Consider the following 20377-nt stretch of genomic DNA (forward strand, 5'->3'; position numbering starts at 1 on the left):
TGTATTCCTGACTGTCCTTTCCTTTCATCTCTCTGAATGGATTCTTCTGTAAGGGCATAAATATATCACTACAGGTTTTCTTCTTTTCAGGTAACCAAAACCCAGGTTTTAATGCTAAAGTTGTGCTGTAGCCTCCATGGAAGAGGGTTTTTTCCTTTGGGGCTACAGCTTAACCTTCAAACTCAAAACAGCACTGTGGACAGGACTTCATGCCCCAGCAGAGCTGTGAGACACTACATGCACCACAAATCAGGGGACAAGCTAAGCATGAATAACCAAGAGCCACCAGAACCAGCTCATGACAGAGATTCATGAAGTCTCAACAACTGGTCTCCAGCTACTCCGAGAAAAAGATAGAAGAGAAGGATTCATGAAGTCCTGTGGGCAACAAGCTTCCTGAATCACAAGATGCTTTCCTGCCTTTAAACTTTGCTCCCTTAAAGCTTCAGCTAGAAAGGCCTGAAATGGCCCCAGGCTGCCAAGCAGAGGGAGAAGCAATGGACTCAGGAACTTCTTGTTTTGCTGAGGTACAGTGCTCACCTGATGTAATGTCATGGCTTATCCCCTCCACAGAAACTGTAGCATTTGCTATTGGATTGCCCTGAAGATCTTTCACGAACCCCTTCACTCCTCGATGAATCTAAAATAAATAAGTAAAGTCAGCAACACAGGGGATATCACTGGAAAATTCTTGTCAAAAGATGGCATTTTTGTTAGTGAAATGTCTATTGATGCATCTGGTGATGCACCTGATGGGTCTTTTCCTGTTACCTGCTCAATGTAATTGATAAGCGAGTTCTTGTTGTCCTCCCAGTAGCCCTTCAGAGTTTCTTCAGGTGGGAATTTTTCACAGCTAAGCTCCACTGTGATTTCGAAGCAGTTGCTGCTGAGATAATTGAAATCCTGCATTCCTGCAATGCCAGAAAAGAGAGTTAGGGATGAATTTTGTATTGTTCTGAAGTAAAGAAAGGACACACAAGAGGCTGAGCCTATTAAAAAAAGAACAGCTGCAAATACAGTTGGCACAATCCCATGTAATCAGCGTTGTTCTGAATTCAGAAGCTTTAAATTAGAGAAACCAACAAGGAAATTAATTCCCCAAACCATTGGGGAACTTTCCCAGGGATAGTTTAGAAAAGACTTGACACCTGGCCTGTCACGTTTTTTTGGATAGCTGGTATATAAATTAATCACTTTCTCTTCAGGAACAGGAAATTATTTCCTGTTGTCCTGGTTCTGGCCAGGTTAACTTCCTCAGTTAACTCCCTTCCAGGCCAGGACCAGGACACCTATTCTGGCTGTTTCAAGCCAAGAAGAATGGCAATTAATTATAAAGCAAATTACTTTGAAAAAGAGGTTTCTAAAGGTGGGTCAAAACCATGTTGAGTTGGGATGGTTTTTTTCTGAAAATAAAGGGTTTTGACTTAGTAACATTTTACATGAAGAAGCATCTGTATGTGAAGCCATATTCTTTGTCAAGCTTTTCTCCATATATATCCCTGGAGAGAGTCCAAAGAAGGGCTACGAAGATGATTAAGGGCCTGGAGCATCTCCCCTATGAGGAAAGGGTGAGTAAGTTGGGACTGTTCAGCCTTGAGAAGAGAAGACTAAGGGGGGACCTAATTAAAGTCTACAATTATCTGAAGCAGGGGATGCAGGGGGAATCAGCCAGCGCCTTTTCCGTGGTCTGTGGGGACAGGACAAGGGGCAGTGGCTGCAAGTTGGAACATAGGAAGTTCCACACCAACATGCAGAAAAACTTTTTCCCAGTGAGGGTGAGGGAGCCCTGGGACAGGCTGCCCAGGGGGTGTGGAGTCTCCTTCTCTGGAGAGATTCCAGCCCCGTCTGGACACCTATCTGAGTGATATGTCCTAGGGAGCTGCTTTGGCAGGGGGGTTGGACCCGATGATCTCTGGAGGTCCCTTCCAACCCCTACAATTCTATGATTCTATGATTCTATTCCAAAAATTTTCCACAAAAAAATACCAAAGCCAACTTCCTATAAGCTTTATTTACATGGACATTTTCCTATGGATATGGGTAGTCCCCACCTGCTCTACAAAATCAAAACTGGATATCCCTTAAAGGAGAAGGGTAACATCATTAGTAATGCAATTTTAATCACAGGAATTTAAACATGGAGCAGCATCATTACTAGGAATAAAAACCTGATTGGAAAGATGTGCACTCTCACATTCCTGAGCCTCCCCACTTACTACATGGAACTACTGACTGTTTTCTCAAACTGGTCAACCAATACCCAAAGTGGTGTCAAGTTTTGTACATGGATCAACCATCTGGAGAGGGACTGTGGTTATCCCCAAGAATGCTATAAATATATTCTTCACAGAAGCTGATGTAGCTCTGGCCTTCCTGGTCTATCTAGCTTGCAGAGTCAGTGGATTCTCAAATGGAGGACTGGAAACAGCTACCATGGAGGTCACTGAAGGATTTAAAAGTGCTGCAAACACAGTTAATTCATTCTCAAGCTACAGGTGAGACCTAATGCAGTCTCTTTACTGAAGCACCAGTGGTGTTGACCAGTCCAGAAACATCCAGAGAGCTGATGCCATACCCAAAAGAGAACCCCAAGAGCAGCAAACAGGTTTGGGTCAGATGGGATTTTGCCAGCACATTAGTGTGAAGAGATTTTCTGCCAACCAGGCACTGAGACTCCCAAAAACTGACAGAAATGGGAACTTTCTAGTTTCTTAAAGGAACCTTTTTGTTTCTAAACCTTTGTTAGATGGCTGAAAAAATGAGGACACGGAAGGCAAAGGTGCTCCTGGGAGGGACAGTTCTGATGTCCCACCAGGCAGAATACAAGATGAACCGTTCAGCCATACACAGTGAGCGCGCAGCAGGGACACGAGTAAAATCCTGACAACACTGCTTACTCCCAGGTATCTGCTCCAGATACCTTGTAATGTTGTTTCTCTTGATTTTTGCCTTTCTTGTAAAAGAAAGGGTATGATGTAATTTTACTGTGGTGCCAAAAGCTCGTGACCGTTACCACTCCAACTCTCACAAAGGTTTTACCTCCCTCCCCTCAAAGCAAGGTGATACCCAGGGATGCCCCAGTTTCTCAAGAACAGACTAAAGCACCATCCATTTCCCAGACTAGTGCACACTGTCCATATCCTGCAGTTGGCTTTCCAGCTCCTGGCCTGGTCCACAGTTTATGCATGCTGCTCCTGAAATAACTCAGCTTGCCTCGCTGAACTGCAGGCGAGGATCTGAATTGCCGGAATGGAGAATGGGGGGAAGGGAGCCACCTGGGCACACTGCCACTCATGTTCAGGTGGCTGTCAGGCAACACCCCCACTTGGTACTTATATAAATGATTTAGAATGTGGGAAAAAACTAATTTCTTCAGCTTTTAAAAGAGGAACCCCAACCTTCACAAAGGAAGTGGAGCGCAGGGTGCACCCCTGGCATCCAGGCGTCAGAATTACTTAAGACTTTGAAGAACAGCACTAAGGTAGTTCAGCTGCTACACATACAGAGGTAGTAATTTGTCAGGACAGGATGGACTTGAGCCGTGTGTGTAATGAGGGGAGCACATGCCTCTGACAGGTGCTGTGTAGAATTCTAAAAAAACCCCTAACTAACATTGCATCCAAAACAGGTAACATGAAAGGTAACTCCAGCTAGGAATTAATTGAGTACCAAGAGTGATTTGAGAGTATCTGAAACTAAAAAGACCCTTAAACAATAGCCTAATACTGCAGCAACATAAGCTGCTTTGAGATGCTATTTTTGTAATGACCCGAGTCTGTACTGGCAGAGCAAGCACAACAGGCATGTGGCTAGCTAGTAACTTGCTGCTATCTGTTCTTCTCATTTTTATTTCCAAAGAGATACTCCACACAAAAGGTACGTTACAAAGACATTAGTGATGTTGAAAAGTTATGTTGAAAAGTTATGCACTCAACAGCTAAGGAAATGCCAAAATTAAAGCTGCCTGTGCAAATTTAGTTTGGCTTTCCTATGCATAAGTAAAATTATTAATTACATGCTGAAAGGAAAAAGAGCAGTTGTAAAAGCAGCATGGATCTTATGGACAGGCTTGTTTTATCCCTGGGATCTGGTGACTGAAAGGGTCTTTCCTAAACACAGAATGACCCCTTTGCCCCTGCTTGTTGCTCTCTGAAAAACCTACAAGGATCAACTAGTTACAGGTGAGAACTAATACAAAACGTGTATCAGGCACTGTGACCTCAGGTTTAGCACAAAGATGCTATTGGGGGAGCCCTTTTTTCTCTGTGCCCCTGCTGCACAGAACAAAGTAAATACAGAGCAAGTAACATTGAGAAAAGCCTCACAGAGAAGTGCACTAACAGACAGAAGCAAGCACCAGATACTCCTGTACACCATCTGCTCTCTCCAGCCCAACACCTGAATGGGGAATTGCCACCTTGCCTGAGGATGATGGAAGGTTTGCAAGTAGGCATGGACAGACCATGAATGCCATGGAGGGCTCATTCCAGTTTGATATTGGGCAAAGAAATGCAGCACAACTAGGAGTATCACAATAAGCTCTACTGAGCAACAGCAACTTTTGTAATTTATTAGAAAAAATCAGCCCCCTCTAGGTCAGAGCCCTTGGTCTGATAACACATTGTCAAAGGCAGCTTCTAGGAGAGGGCAGTTCTCACGTAGCTCAGATGTCCTCCACTCCCTCTTCTTTTCCTTCCAACACCACTGTTCTAAAGCCATGCACTCCTTTCCACATTAAACTTGTGACAAGTCCTCCTTTATCCTGCCTCTGGTTACTCTAGGGAGATCACACAGGGATACCAGCCTAACCTGTGGATGCCCACAGGACATGGCGCTACTCTCACATCCCCACAGTGACCCAAAGGTGCAAAGGTTGAGAGGCACCACCTTAGCTCTGAACTGGCGCAGATACCATGGGGACGAGTTCATTGAAGAGCTTCTCTTGATAGATCCTGAACTCCAGTAAGGATCTATGAAGAAATATTTACCCTAATGCAATACAAATGGCTTTTCCACAGCTTGTACATCTGCTGATTTTAAGGGCATTATCATATAGACAGCAAAAGGTCACCAATACAACAGGCAACATACGTGATACGTTTCATTTTCTGCACAGTGATTTTTGGACTGAAGCTGCCAAGAAAATTTTTGCTTGACCTAAGCAATGCTTAGTTATTTTCCTCGGCACTAGACATGGAAATAACAGAACTGCTTTTGTTGAATTATTTTTGGGGTTTATTTTAAGTCAGCCTGTGGCAAACATTATCATAGTGGTTTCATTCAAGAGTCACAGCTTGCCAGCTGATTTCTACACTTCAGAAAAACAAAAAAGAAATCAGATTCATGCTGTGTGGTCCAAATTATATTGTGGTCTCCCTATTTTTTATTTAGGATCACAGATCCTGGTTAGAACTAGGATTTCTGTCTACTAACTTCTATACAAATACATGAGAAAACTAAAGGCCCCGCTTGGGGAATTTGCAGTCTAACTTAAAATAAGATCCAAAGGGAGGAAATAATTCAAACTTTCCAACAAGTTTTTCCAATGGAAAAATGTGCTTTTGGCATGTGCAGTTCAGTGAGAATCAAAGGATTTCATCAAAACGATGGAAAGATTTTTTAAATAGCATTTTCCTAAGCAGAAAGAAGCTAAGGCTAAATATGTCCATGTTTATATATTTAATATTTAATTAGGATAATTTTTGTATTTAATTGAATGATAAAACAATTATTTTTGATTGAATTATTGAAGAATAAATGAATAGATTTTGGATTTAATTTGGATTGAAACTTAACTGTTAAGCCTCTCAATATTTTGCTTATATTCAGGCAGGTTTTTTTCAAATTACACAAGCTCTGTGTTTGTCAAAGGTGTTTCCAGGGTTCCAGTTTGAAGTCTGTGGAAAGCTTCACTCAAAGGAAGACTGTTGCTCCTCAGGCACATTCAGATATGTCAGCACTTTACCTTACACCCAGCCCCTGGTACCCGTGGCACCACAAAGCAGATGAACCATTCTACCCCAGCGAAGACTGGGGAGAACAGCTCTAAGAAGCAGCAGGTGATGGCTGGCCCTAAGAGTGCTACCAGCCATCATTCTGCTTCCCACCTCTTCATATAAGCTTAATTATTCCTGCTCTAGTACCCCCTTTACTGTCACAGGATCTACACTACCCCCTAAACTATCCCAGTGCTTTGAGGGATTCCTACTCATTCCAGCTAAAAAAAAAAAAAAAATAATTCAGACACTGTCATTAAAGTATTAAGAGGAAAACAAGCAAGAAAACTGGTATGATTGAAGTCATCTGATACACATCAGCAAAGCCAATGCACAGGCAAAACACTCCACAGACAGTTTCTAGCTCAGAAATCCATCGCTCAGTTTTTTCACTCCAAAGTTCTGGTCGTGTTTAGCAGACCCAGGAGACTGACTAAAAATTCAGATACCCCAGCATCTGCTCTGCCTCAATGTAGAAAGACAATGACATATCAAGATTTTTTGGGGAAAGGAACTGAATGTCTTGTTTCAGGCTTCAAAATTCTCCTGGAAAATTAGTGTTGAAGTAGCCCCAGTAACTATGCTGTCCCTCTTAGCACAGAAGGCTCTACCAAAGTCTAGGGGAACACTGCCTGGGCAGGAATCCAGCTCTAATAAAGCTAGGAAGCATGGAGACACAACTGTCTTCACGACTGGACTTTGTTCCCACGGAAATCAAAGGCCAAACTCCCATTTCAGTAACACCGTGAAAATCAGGCCACGTCACTTCTTTCAGGGTGGGAAGCTTTCATTACTGAGGATAAAATGAACAGCTCATCAGGGCTTGTTAGAAGATATTTTTTACTCTTAAAAATAAAAACCACCACCACCAGCCCACCCCCAAAAAAAAAACCCAACCCAAAACCCATACCAGCTTAAGCTCTCATGATAGCACAGCAGTCACTCGCCCTCTGCAGAACTGTTAAATTTGCAGTGACCTGATTGAACAAGCATTGTCGAAGAATGGATGCAAAAGATGGATATTTCAGTTGGGATCACAGTGATCTTTACAGATTTTTACAGATACACTCTGCTGAGCGACCAGCCTTTGATTCAGCCTTAACCAGATCAAAGGCTGTAGATAACCTAGTGGTATTCCAGACTCTTAATTAACCAGTGGAAACTCAAGCTTACAGTAAGCACCACGCATTGGGGCTCACCTCCTGGGACGCTGTACCAGGCGCCACCGTTAGTCGTCCCATCCACAAAGCTGCTGTCGTCATCGTTTTTGCGACAGGGCAGTCTGTTTGGGTTAGACATGGCAGGATTAAACGAAGAGTAACTGCGAGCCAGACTCTGAAAAATCGCATCATCGGGGCAGGGGCTGTATTCGTGAGCACTGCCTGCGGGGGGAAAAAAGGCCGGGAACAAGGATTATTAGAAGGGCAGTCATACCAACTGAGCTCACAACCTGGCTCACCAGCGCCACAGAGCAGGGCTGTGCCTAGAAACCCTCTGCATACATGTCAGTGTCCTGAGACATCATCTTAACAACATTAACATTTCCCCCATACCTCATCAATTGCCCATACCAGGCTGCCCCATTATTAAGGTGGTTATTCTATATACCAGGCTTGATATTTGTGGAAATACTAATTTCAAAGTGCACCACAAAAGCGAAGCTATTCTAGGCTTTAGGTATTTCCTAGAGAAACACACAGTGCATAGATAAAGGTCCCTCCCTAAAGGGACTTATAGCCTGATATTAAAAGGATTTGCAATTAAACTGCAAAAAGCAGATGGAAGGAAGACGATCACCAACAATACCATCACCTCATGACCATTCCAATCAGTGACAGAAACCCAAGCTCATATCACTGCATGCCGAACAGTAACATCTCTGCCACAGCATGACCCTTTTCATACGGGACCGATGCTGAGAAAGGGGAAACCATGACAGAGTGATCCACAGCTCACTCAGGCAGCCTGGACGCCTCCCTCTTGCTTCAGCTAACAGGGTGCAAACAGCACCAGCTAATTTAAGAGCTACATTAACATATCTGAGAGACCGTTATTCTCTAGGCTATTACATCATATTTGTGATGTAACTCTACTGGAACAAGCTATCTATCTTCAAAACCAGAAAACACAGCCACACGGCCTTTAACGTGTGATTGACACACTACAATAAGCCCACACAATGCAACGACACAATGTTTGCAAGGTGGATCTTAAGGAGAGGTGAATTAAGTATAGAATGCAATTTCTATCTCCTGCTATTCCATGGTAACTCATACTACGTACCGCTGCGAGTCTCGTCATACGGGTAGTTTGCAACAAGGTCTCCTCCATGCAGATTGGCAGAGAGCACAAAGGGAATATCCATGATCCAGTGAATGACACCCTTCGTTTCAGGAGCAAGCTACAACAAAATAGCACTAACAGCAGTTACAAATTGATAACTCAACACAGAAACTTCTTTATTTATAGATATTTGGCTCAATTATTATCACATATATCATGCAAGCCTTTTAAATTAACAGCAATTTCATTTTGACTTCAGAGGGAACTCCTATACATCAGAATCGGTTGGAGCAGATTCATATAGGTCTAAAACTAGTGGAAAGTGGTTCAGAATGAAGTCACAGATAAAAGAGTCTCAATATTTTACTACTTCTACTTTTACTACTGCTAAAAAAGGTCCTACCAAATTTAAACCCAAGGAAAAGAAAATAATTCAAAATAAATGTCAGTCCGTTCTCTGCATGGAAAGTAAAATTACTTTATTTTACAATTTGAATGTGAAGACAGAGTATGCCTGTGAAGGCCACAACCCCAGGAGACTGCAGTCGCAACATCGTAATTTCCAAAACCTCGTGGAGAGGTAAACACAAGGAGCTGAAAATCCCTTTGGATATATGCTTGCATATTTAAGGTTTAAACTTAACAGAAGTGTATGTGTTACGTGTGAGAAAAGTTATCCAGCCAGCAGCATAATTAAGCTAAACACAAAAATGAATTTCTGGCCTTGGTTTGAAAAATAGCTTCAATCCAAGGGAGGAGGCTATGCAAACTCTGGCCTTAAAATAACAAACGCTGTGAGTGAGGAACTGTATAAGGATTGAGCAACATGGATCAAAAGAGTTCAGTACAGCAAGCCATTCTGAGAAAAATCTCAAGAAGCATCAGACAGATAAATTTAACAAGATGAACAAAACATCTGGAGGAATGTGAATCGGAAAGCCCACAGACACACCTCTTAGAGGGCGGTACATGTCCAACGGTGTAAACGGGAAGAGGTGGGCATGCAAGTGACCTGACGTTCAGTCCCTATTTACCTTAGGATTCTGGTCCACAGCTTTTTTCATGTTCTTCAGCAGATGGTTGTTGGGGCCACCTTCTTTCTCATTGACGTAGACTATTCTATCAAGATCAGGGAAGTTTCGGTTTAGATCTATCCCTTGGGCGTTACTTCGACCAACAAACCAGTCCTTAAGTTCACCGAGCTGAATGAGGAAAGGGAAGGAAAAAGAAAGAGAAAAGAAGGGAGATTAGTTGGTTCAGGAGCTCAGATACCAAGCTTTATACAGGTATATTTAGTCACATGAATTCAAGCCATGGGTTTGCTTCTCACAGTCTTGAGAATAGGAAGGGATAATGTGGGACTAAAAGCTTATGAAGCACCAATGACTGAGTTACCCCTATTTCTTTGTAGAGCTCTCTGGGAACAAAACCAACCTCCACTGAGGATCTCAGAGAAGAGGATCATTTTCACAGCAGCAGATCTGGACTAAGGTTGAGCAAAATTAACAGCAGCATCAGGATTCCCAGTGCCTGCTGAGTCCTATCCTGAGACCTGGCTTTTCCCTGCTGCTTCACGCCCATGTTTATCAACTATAGACCTAATCTTAGCAAGTTTTGGAGGAGCTGTAGATTTATCAGCCAGCTGTAAGGACTGTTTGCATTCATTCCAACATTCCTCTAAATGGCTTCAGGGTAAAGCAGGACCTTAATCTTTACTTATCTGTGTTTTTTATGTTGTCTGTCAGCTCCACTCACTGAAATGGCAGAATAGAATACAGATGCAATGAAAATTCTTGCAAAATTTTTCATTTAGGCTGACTCTCTAAAACTGAAGTTTGGGTTGGTCATTAAGGCAATACCTTCACAGTGCAGAGTTTTCTCTAGCTCGCCTCTGTAAGCTTTCAGGGCTCTGTAAAATATGTTTAGCTCAATTACTGGTTTTAACCTTGGGGTAATCTACCGTTACTCACTGCATACAGATTGAGACACTTCTCTATTAGAAAAAACAGCAGAGCTAAAGCAAAGAGTATAATAAATCATACATAATCTTTACAGCCACAATGTAAAAAAAAAAAAAGTGTGGCTTAATTTAGGAGCAAAAGTTTCAAATATTCTTATTAGAGAATCTCTACAGAGCCCTGTCAGCCAGCCACGACGAGGACAGCTTCTGGCCCATTGTCACTAGAGGGAGACACACGACAGAATATGCTTTAAAGAGCTCTGGCTTTGGGGTGTGTTTTTTATAAAGACTTCATGAGAATCAGTTTAATAAAGATCTTAGTAAGGTCTGACTTATTTATGAACAAAACCATTCAGAATTCTGGTATTAATTTTAAAAATAAACATACACCTGCAAAACAAGCAAATTCTCATTTTTCTTTAGTTATTTTTGTATCATACATACCAGAATCTGTATATAACAGCCCTAATTTGGCATTAACATGGTTCTTGACTGAGCTGTCATCCTAAAGCTCCTGCTATATTTTCTTGACTAGTAGCCTAATTGAAGTACCTCATGCCTGAAATTTAGAATCGAAGACGGGTCACAAAGTCTTCTTGTCCTGGGATCAAGCTCTGATGAATGTGAATAGTTTATGTAAGTGCATTTACAGGAGAATATTTTTAAAGGAAACATCAACTTTGTATTACTTGTTTAGGAAGTAGTTCAGTCAGTGAACTTAGATGAAAGACTATGCACAAAACATAAGCATTACTACATCTTAAAATACTGTAAACTCACAAGAGAGGAGGCTGTGTGTTGGAAACCTAAGCATAAAATCCCCCTTGTTAAGCAGAACAAGCCTACAGGACTATCAGGAAATACTCCATCTACGCTGTTCCATTCAATAATAACCACCAAGAGTTCCTGCATCTGTAAAATGTCTGGTCCATGTGTCATTACGAACCTGTGATGCTGCCTTCTCAAAGCCATCTGGGTTCAAAGATGGCATGATGTGGATACGTGTGCTGTGGATCAAGTTGATAATAGTTTCGTTTCCTTTCTGGTACTCATTACACAAGTACTGAGCCAAGAAGATGAGCAGCTCCCTTCCAACAGCTTCATTCCCATGCATATTTCCAACATATTTAAATTCTGGTTCTCCTGCAAGAAAAAGGAAGAACATGACTTAGAACACCACATAAAAACGACCCGTGGACTGAACCACACTGCACACTTCAGATGTGGGCATCACTATTACTACCACTGGTCACAGTAGCCCCAGAAAGCTACAAGCCTACCTCAGAAAAGTGAATTTAGGTTTTTTCCTAAACTCTGGCTAAACAAATAGTAATTTATATTGATCTGTCTGCCAAAGACAGAGAAAGAAAACCAGAGAACAATGCAGTATGACAAAATAAATGCTAAACATGGCCATTAATGTTACAACTGATATCTAATGCAATCGATGCCTCAAGACTACAAAAAGTGTCTAGGTAGTTTTTAAATACATAAACTGATGCTAACAGAGCTCCTTATCTTTAATGTTCTCTCCAAGATTAGGCTAAACTGATAGCACCACACATGCATTAAACTGCAATTCTTTGACCAAAGCATTGCCAGCGGACAGCTGCTGATCCTAGCGACTTGAGAAATCGTATTCACCAGTTGCTTTGGGTATTCAGCTCAGACATTATGAAGCAAGTATAATAAAACTCATAAAATCAATCACTGCCACTTAACGTTTCTATAAACAGTCCAGTATAAAATATATACATAGGCATTCCACATATATTAAATGAATATATATATGGAATGATCAGATATATATTTAACGGTGATTTGATATACATTGCATATTCATATAATCAATGTATAATAGGCACTCAATATATACCTAAGTTCATTGATTTATTCAATATATAAACAAGCAGTCCAGTATTCCCAGTTGCACATTGGTTGCACTCTTGTGACTTTAGATGTGAAAAATACAAGACGAGTCATGGAGACCCTTTTAAAAGCCTACATTCTGATCCCCAGTGCCAGAGAGCTTCTAGGATGAATGAGATAAAAAGGACTGTCCTGGAACTAAGATGGAGAACATGCTGTTTCTGGGTTGAAGCCCTTTTTCCTGATCTGTTCCATTTTTAAATGCAGTTGTACAGTAGCTTTAATCGCACATTCTGCTGGTTATATGCTCTGAATAATCTTCAAACAGAATTTTGCCTTTTGCACTGTAATGGCAGTATATTCAAGCCAGGAAGACTGTTACGCAAAGGAGACCTAAATAACTGCTAATTGAACACACAGTTGTATCTGCTTCCGACTCTTCGGTCTGTCCTTGTTAACCTTAATCCGGCGATAAGATGCTAGCAGACAGAGGGCTATTAATACTGTGACCTCTTTCCTTTCAGCTAAGGTGGTTTTGTACATGTGGATTCATCCCTGAAATTTTTTGGTCAGACAGGTTAAAAAGTTTTCTAGTCTCATTGGAATAGTTTCATTTTTATCTGACACACATAGTGCCATTCCCATGACTAAAAACCTCCATTTCCTCTTTGGGTATTGGGCTCTCATTTATTGGTTTTTCTCACCTGTCGATACCAGGGAATGAAAGAGGTCTTATCATCACCACCATGCAAGCAACCCAATCCTGTTAAAACAGGTAGACAGTGTTTAATCACAGAATCACAGGGTTGGAAACGACCTTTGAGATCATCGAGTCCAACCGTACCTGTCCTGCGCTCTAAGTACCTCATCTACCCATCTGTTAAACACATCCAGGGTCGGTGACTCAACACCCTCCTTGGGTAGCCTGTTCCAGCGCCCCATAACCCTTTTGGGGAAGAACTTTCTCCTAACATCTGAGCTGACCCTGCCCTGGCACAGCTCGAGGCCATTCCCTCTCATCCATCTGTCACTTGGGCGAAGAGACAGAAGAACTCCAAGTTTTGCTAGCAAGCCAAGAGTTTAAAAATGAACGTAAAAGAATGGAAGGGGAAAGGTATGAGACAGCTGAGTAACAGCCCTGCTTCAAAACTTAACTTTGTGTTCACATCATAGCTCCCGTGGGCGTTTCCTTACACCTTCCCCTGAAGCAGAGGAACCCATCTCCTATCCATCCTCTGGCTGCAGAAAATGAGGCTGAGTGGTCCACATGCGTGGGAACTGTTCTCTGTCAGCTCCCCAGCACCACCTGTTCTCTTATCCCTGGGCACAGCAACCAGAAACCGGGCTTCTGCTCAATATCAGCAGATACCAAGTTTCAGACTCTATCCAACAGCTTTAGGAAAACTATTCCATTATTTCAACAGTATAATTTCAATCTAAAAGAACGATGGAAAGAAATGGATCTTTCTCATATCTAAACTTTGCAGCTGCTCCAAGGGAAGCCAATTCCATTTTTACTGCTTATTTCAGGAGAAACAAATTAATGCCATAAGCTGGTGGCATGGGAATCAGCAGTTTGCTCATGAGTTGTCCACGCCCACCCACCATGCGCAAAGTCAGGGAGTCAGTTCTGGAAAAAGGGAAAACATTGCTAAAGTTACTAGTTATCATCACAGCACCCAAAAAGCTGAGGGAGATTCCACAGGCTACCATGTGCTGATATGATTTTGCAGTTAATGAAGCTCTTAATTTGCATCTGTACCTTCTGGAAACCTTCTCTTGGAGTCGGTTTTACCTAAATCCTTTCCTAATCACCTCTGTCTCTGGGACAATGAAGTCCAAGCCAGAGGCAGACTGCCAACCGAGGCCATCGCTCTGTTGGCTGAGTTAAGCAAACCCAACGGCGCGAGTTTTCAAGGCAGAGCTTACAGAATTTTGCTCCCAGGGTTTTGCATCTTGCAGGTGTTTGAGACGTTACTCAGGCAGGCTCAGGGCACCTTCACCCCTTCTCCCCAATCAAGTGTCATCTCTTACCATTGGGCTATGAAGATGCTCAGGGGACTAGAGCATCTCTCTCACAAAGACAGGCTGAGGGACTCAGGGCTGTTTTTACCCTGGAGAAGGGAAGACTGAGGGGGAGCTTCTCGATGCTGATAAATCCTTGAGGGGTGGGCTCAGGAGGAGGTGTCAGTCTGTGTTCAGTGGTCCCCAGAGACAGGACAAGAGGCCATGGGCACAAACTGGTCTATAGGAAGTCTCACCTAATCACAAGGTGGAGCTTCTTTCCTAGGAGGGTGGCAGAGCCCTGGGCCAGGAGGCCCAGAGAGGCTGGAGAGTCTCCATGTCTGGAAACATTCAAACTCCGTGATCCTGGATGCTGTCCTGTGCAGCCTGCTCGAGGGAACCCTGCTCTGGCAGGTGGTTGGACTGGATGATCTCCAGAGGTCCCTGCCAACACTGATCATTTTATGATTCTGTGACTCCATGATTCAGCCAGCATCCCCGGCCTCTTACGCCTCTTGAAGGATGGAGGTCCTTCTCTACCACAGTGGCTGGCACAGATAGACACCATGGATGCCAGCTGTTCGGTCCTTCAGCCAGCACTCCTCACTTTACAGGTTTTCTGGCCTACTCATTGAATATCTCCTACCCTGCCATCTCTAAAAGCTTCAGGACTCTCAAGAGAACATCTCATGCCACAAGGAAAACAGCCTGTTGCTAGCATGCTACTTAGCTAGAGGAAGGGCTGCACTTCCCATTAATCCTTCATTAGCCATTTAATCCAGACCCTAATCACCCTTCACAGGATTCTGAGACTATAACTGCCTCTTAGAATTATTTTTTTTTTTGTGAAACAACTCAATAAATCTCAAATTCAGGATGAATCTTTAAACAGTCTCTCCAAGCCAGGAAACACACTCCTGCTCTGCTGCAGAGACCCGGAGGTAGCTGTAAGGGAGAAGCGGCATGGAGAAACAGAACTGTTCTTTCTCATTTAGTCGATCTCCACAAAAATTTATATTGTTTTAATAGATTCCAATGGTCCGAGATACAACAAACACAAATACAATGCAACATTTCCATTGTTTGAATATTTTAAATCCTATTTTATTCATTTTCTGACACTATCTTTTCAAATTATAATCTCTTGCAAAAGTAAATCCCATGCAACAACCTGAGTGTGACACTTATAAATGCCTAAATGTGATTCTAGCCCAGAGAGAGACAGGGGGGTGAGAACAAATGAATGGGTGGAGATACTAACACCTTGTGGGGCGACTCAGAAATGCAGCAATCGAGTTTATAAGTATCTCAGTGTCCCTGGTGAAACCTACGCCATCACATCATTATGGCTTTTAGAAGGCTTTTATTCCCCTCCCAGACTGGTCACACGGTACATTACAGCCTAAGAAACAATTGAGGAAGGCGTATTTTGAACTGTCGTGCCTGTCTGGTGCCTGGCAAGCATTGGGAAATGTCAGCCACCACTTCTGCAGCTACTGTCAGCTCAGGCCCACAGTTTTCTAGGAAGAGCATGCACACCATTAATATTAGACAGGTCGTCCAATTAAGGATGATGAACCGCTGCCATTTTCGGGTCAGGCTGTATTTGCACAGTACAGGCAGCTATTTTCTAAAATGTAGGGACAAAACATTTAGCACCTACTAATTATAGATACTATGAGTTCAGGCAATGTCACCTCATTGGTCATGGTCTAATCAAGCATTTAACCGCTCATGGAAATGCAAGCCATAAAGGAAGAAAAATAATAAATTAGCTACTGGGAAGTTTAGGTGCTTAATGAACTGTTTTGCAAATCAACCTCAAATACCCTTAAAAACTACAGTCCTCCTACTTTCATGTATTTCCTAAAGAAAAGCCAGTTCCTGAAATAATTGACTGAGTGTTTTTGATTACTTACAGTTGCTTGTCGCTTTTAACATGGCAACCAGTGAACTTTCCTTGCAAATAAACAGCATGGAAAAGTCTCAGAACCCCTCCTGGCAAGGCATTCATGCATTAAAACTTTCTCGTGGTCCACACTTCTCTTAGTAGTATAAAGAAAAGTAAATTATCTGGAGGTGAGCTACACAGAAACCCAACATCTATAAAATGCAGTTCTCTGAACATCAAAAGAAGTAAGAGAGGGAAAGAAGAAAAGACGTGAGGAAGTGAGACAGGAAAGTGAAAGAATTAGAAGATTTAGATTCCCAACCCTGTGCACTAAATGACCTCCCTGACTCAAGTGGAAGCAACACCAAAAGACATAACTGCAATGCAGCATGAGTCTCCAAATGACTGCACAGGTCTTACATCATCTTAGGGCAGCATTACTAAGATGTTGAGTCAGTCTGACCTCACTGAAGGAGAAGCTATGGGAAGTTTCACAGGTGGCTCACGTGGAAGCAGAGAGGAAAACAAAGTAAAATTAAGGGTCCCTTGTCAGCCTCTTCCTTTAAACAACTGTGTGCGTTTTTTAACAGCTGTGATTCAAGAGCAGTCTAGAGCTCTTTCTGGAAATTCTACATCACTGTTTGAACACTATTACTTATCATCAAAGCTAACAACTAAGTCTGTACAGCACCTTAAACCTAGAGCGAAAGCTTACCAAGCGCAGCTATGCTTCTGCTAGGCCTCAACACATACAGATTAAGATGCAACCCCCATTCTCCTCAGTATAAAGTCTGTCCGTCGGGCTTCAAAATAGGATCCAAAATAGGATCTTACATGTCTTTGCACTGGAAATTCATTTCTCCAGATTACCTCATGCTCGAGACAGTTATTTTCATAGAATTTCATAGAATTGTAGAGGTTGGAAGAGACCTCCAGATAACATCGGGTCCAACCCCCCTGCCAAAGCAGCTCCCTAGGACATATCACTCAGATAGGCGTCCAGGCAGGTCTTGAATATCTCCAGTGAAGGAGACTCCACCACCTCCCTGGGCAGCCTGTCCCAGGGCTCTGTCACCCTCACTGGGAAAAAGTTTTTCTGTATGTTGGTGCAGAACTTCCTATGTTCCAACTTGCAGCCATTGCCCCTTGTCCTGTCCCCACAGACCACTGAAATGGGGCTGGCTGATTCCCCCTGCATCCCCTACTTCAGATAATTATAAACTTTAATTAGGTCCCCCCTTAGTCTTCTCTTCTCAAGGCTGAACAGTCCCAACTTAGCCTATTTCCACATGTTCCGTGTGACTCGGTGCTTTCCTCAGGTTTCCAACAGCCCATTCTCACCCCTGTGGCTGCAGGACTTGGCACAGCCACCCACGAGAAGCAGGCACAGCATCTGCTCGGCGCCTACAGCCCCCACCTACAGCCCTCTGCTGGCACATCCCCATGCTGGTCTTTCCACAGTACCTGGTGCTTACACTGGGAACCCTGCACAGCATAGCATTCCGGGTGGAATTTAGCCCGCTTGCTTTAACCAGACTCAAGCAGGTCCGGCCTGCTAGGTTTGCCTTGCGGTGGTGCTACGCTGCAGCGAGGATGGGATCCTTGGAATCACAACAGACCTTTTTAATAAGGCAAAACAAGTTTACTCATTTAACCATACCCCTTATTAAGAAACACTGAAATGTGGTATGTGCAAAACCCCTCATTTTGTGTTAAAGCCATTAAAAAAGTGTCATCTGAAGTTCAAAGCGGATTCAAAAAAATGATCAGAAGTGCCAAGGCCTTGGTTCTCGCGGGAGCCTTGATCGGAGGGCTGGAGCTCTTCTCCTATGAAGTCAGGCTGAGAGCTGGGCTTGTTCAGCCTGGAGAAGAGAAGGCAGCAGGGGCACCTTTGTAGTGGCCTTCCAGTCCCTGAAGGGGCTACAGGAAAGCTGGGGAGGCACTAGTTGCAAAGGCTTGTAACAATAGGATGAAGGGGGATGGCTGTAAACTGTAAGAGGGTAGATTTAGACTAGATGAAAGGAAGAAGTTTCTCAGTGTGAGGACAGTGAGGCCCTGGCACAGGGTGCCCAGAGAAGCTGTAGCTGCCCCTGGATCCCTGGCAGGGTACAAGGCTGGGTTGGATGGGGTTTTGGGCTGAGGTAAGTGTCCCTGCCCATGGCAGGGCACTTGGAACAAGAGGACGTCTATAGTCCCTTCCAACTCAAACCTTCCAGTGATTCTGTGATTCAGTAACTGTCCATACACACAAGTGGATTAACCAGGTCAGTTTTACACTGCACTTCTCATGCTGCAGGAAAACCAAACAGGAGTTTGCCTTACAGAATCCATTACAGCATTACATCAGTGGGTTATCATCAGCTCAGCCCTGAAGATGAGGCTTCTCAGAAACCAAACTGGAATTAATTGCCCTGGCACATCCTTAGTGGTCTGTGGCACAGTACAGTTTTGCTACCTCCCAGTTCTTTCTCTCACTGCTAGGAAAAAACCCAAACCACATCATTCCCTGGGATTCTTTGCGAAGGACACTGGCAATACAGAGACAACCACTGTGATGCTGAGCGTGGGATACAACAGACTCAGTCTTTTCCCCTACACTCAGTGAGGGGGGGGCTTTTCCATTTATAGCTTTGCACGACCAAGTGAATTTTCATTTCAAAGACACTCACTGTATCCCTCCAGTTTTGGCTGGCACATAGAGCATAGATAGTTTTTTAATCCAGCATCAGAACAGACCTTCTGATGAAGAGAAAGCTGATACATAATTTAAAGATGCATTTATGATGGTTCCTCATCAAGCTCACTTAACAAGCTTCCTCTCTCCTGCGAACTCTAGAATTGGTTCTCTCACGTCAGCTATGAAAGTACCTGCCAGTCATCAGAGCACTTCACAAGGGCTCAGCTCAGCTCTCCTGTTCCTTTTGCATGTAACAAATGCCTGCTGCCAGAAAGGGATGCATTTGGGATCTGCTCTTCCTCGTCCTCATTTCAGGAAGAGGAGAAATAAAAGTCAGAAGTAACCAAGATCTCAAGCTCTAAAGCCAAAGAGATAGGCAGAAATGCTGGCCAAAACAGCTGAAGAAAAGAGAATAGCTCTCCCTTTTACAGGAAACAAACAAAATCCCTCCCATCTGGATGCGTTCTTTGTGTGACCTGTCCTAGAGACCCTGCTGTGGCAAGGGGGTTGGACTTTATGAGCTCTGGAGGTCCCTTCTGACCCCCACAGTTCTGTAAAATTCTGTAAAAAGTCATCGAAAAGATGAAAATACTTATTTTCCAGTAAGTTGTACAGGTCCAATTCAACATTGCCACGTGTCTTCTCTCAGCCAGATAGATGGCCCACAACTGGAAAGCACAGGCGCAAGGCTATTTCCAGGCAGGAAATGGCAGGTACTATGACTTTACCAGCCATGGACAGAGCAGAGAGCAAATCAGAGGAGGGCTGAGGGAATAAATTCGGGCTAGGGTTCCCCCATGGCAGTGTCGTGCCCTGGTACTCGCTGCAGGAAGAAAGCAAGCTTGGGCATCTTTCGGAGCTGTACTGCCCTGGGTCCCAGGACGCACCAGTGTGTGCAAGGGAAATGCACTCAGCTTATCTCCACCGAGCACAACTCCTTGCATTTTTCCTCTGTAGAGGAGAGCTGTTTATGACTGGAAAGGATTACAATTCCCATCATGAGGACATTCTGGGTCCTTGTGACTCATTAGTCCACCGAGGCTACAACTAGTGGATGCTCCTTCTTTATTGGTGGCCAGATGGTTATTTTAATTCAATGCTGGTTTGTCACGGTGTGGAGAAATCTGGGCTGAAGTGTAGGATTGAGGCAGATGACACTGAAGTGCCTTGGTTATCGCTCACAGAGAGGAAAAAAATCTCCCCATAAATGTACACCTGTGACAAGTCCCTCATGTAGGCAGCATCTAACATAATAACCCTTTCAATTGCACTGGTATATTTATTTAGCTTCCCTTGCTCAGAGGAGCCTTAATATTTACTTCTGGCATTATTGGCCATGGAGTTTACAGAAGGTAAACTTGCAAAGTGCCTTTTTAAATTATTCACAGCAGGGAAGACACAGGCAAACTGCAAAAGCTAACTGCACTGCTACATTGCTCCTTTGTAGAAAACAGATAAATGAAAGCTTTACTTGTGATGACTAAGAGAGGACACCATTTACGTCAGAACATAAATGATCTCATCCACATCAATATCCTCAGAAACCAACAACCAATCAGGTAGCTTCTTTTAGTCCCAATACTAATTTAGCATTACCCTTTGGAGTAAATAATTTTACAAATCCCCAGATATCATTCATTTTAGAAGCTGAGCGTAGGGTGAGGTTTGCCAGAAAAACTGCATTGTAGTCTTAAAAG

The 20377-nt window shown here is 43.2% G+C and overlaps 1 protein-coding gene across 1 annotated transcript in view; it reads right to left on the bottom strand.

Moving 5' to 3' along the window:
- CPE (carboxypeptidase E) overlaps positions 1-20377 on the bottom strand; it is a gene marked incomplete at its 5' end in the record, with an annotated part of 44013 nt that overhangs the window by 1603 nt on the left and 22033 nt on the right. Inside the window, 6 exons of the mRNA XM_084266943.1 lie at positions 541-640; positions 772-911; positions 7196-7374; positions 8276-8397; positions 9314-9481; positions 11186-11382. Coding sequence (XP_084123069.1) covers positions 541-640; positions 772-911; positions 7196-7374; positions 8276-8397; positions 9314-9481; positions 11186-11382 — 906 coding nt within the window. The remainder of the gene's footprint in view (positions 1-540; positions 641-771; positions 912-7195; positions 7375-8275; positions 8398-9313; positions 9482-11185; positions 11383-20377) is intronic.

Source organism: Gallinula chloropus (assembly GCF_964237585.1).
Source record: "Gallinula chloropus genome assembly, chromosome: 7".
Taxonomy (NCBI): Eukaryota; Metazoa; Chordata; class Aves; order Gruiformes; family Rallidae; genus Gallinula; species Gallinula chloropus.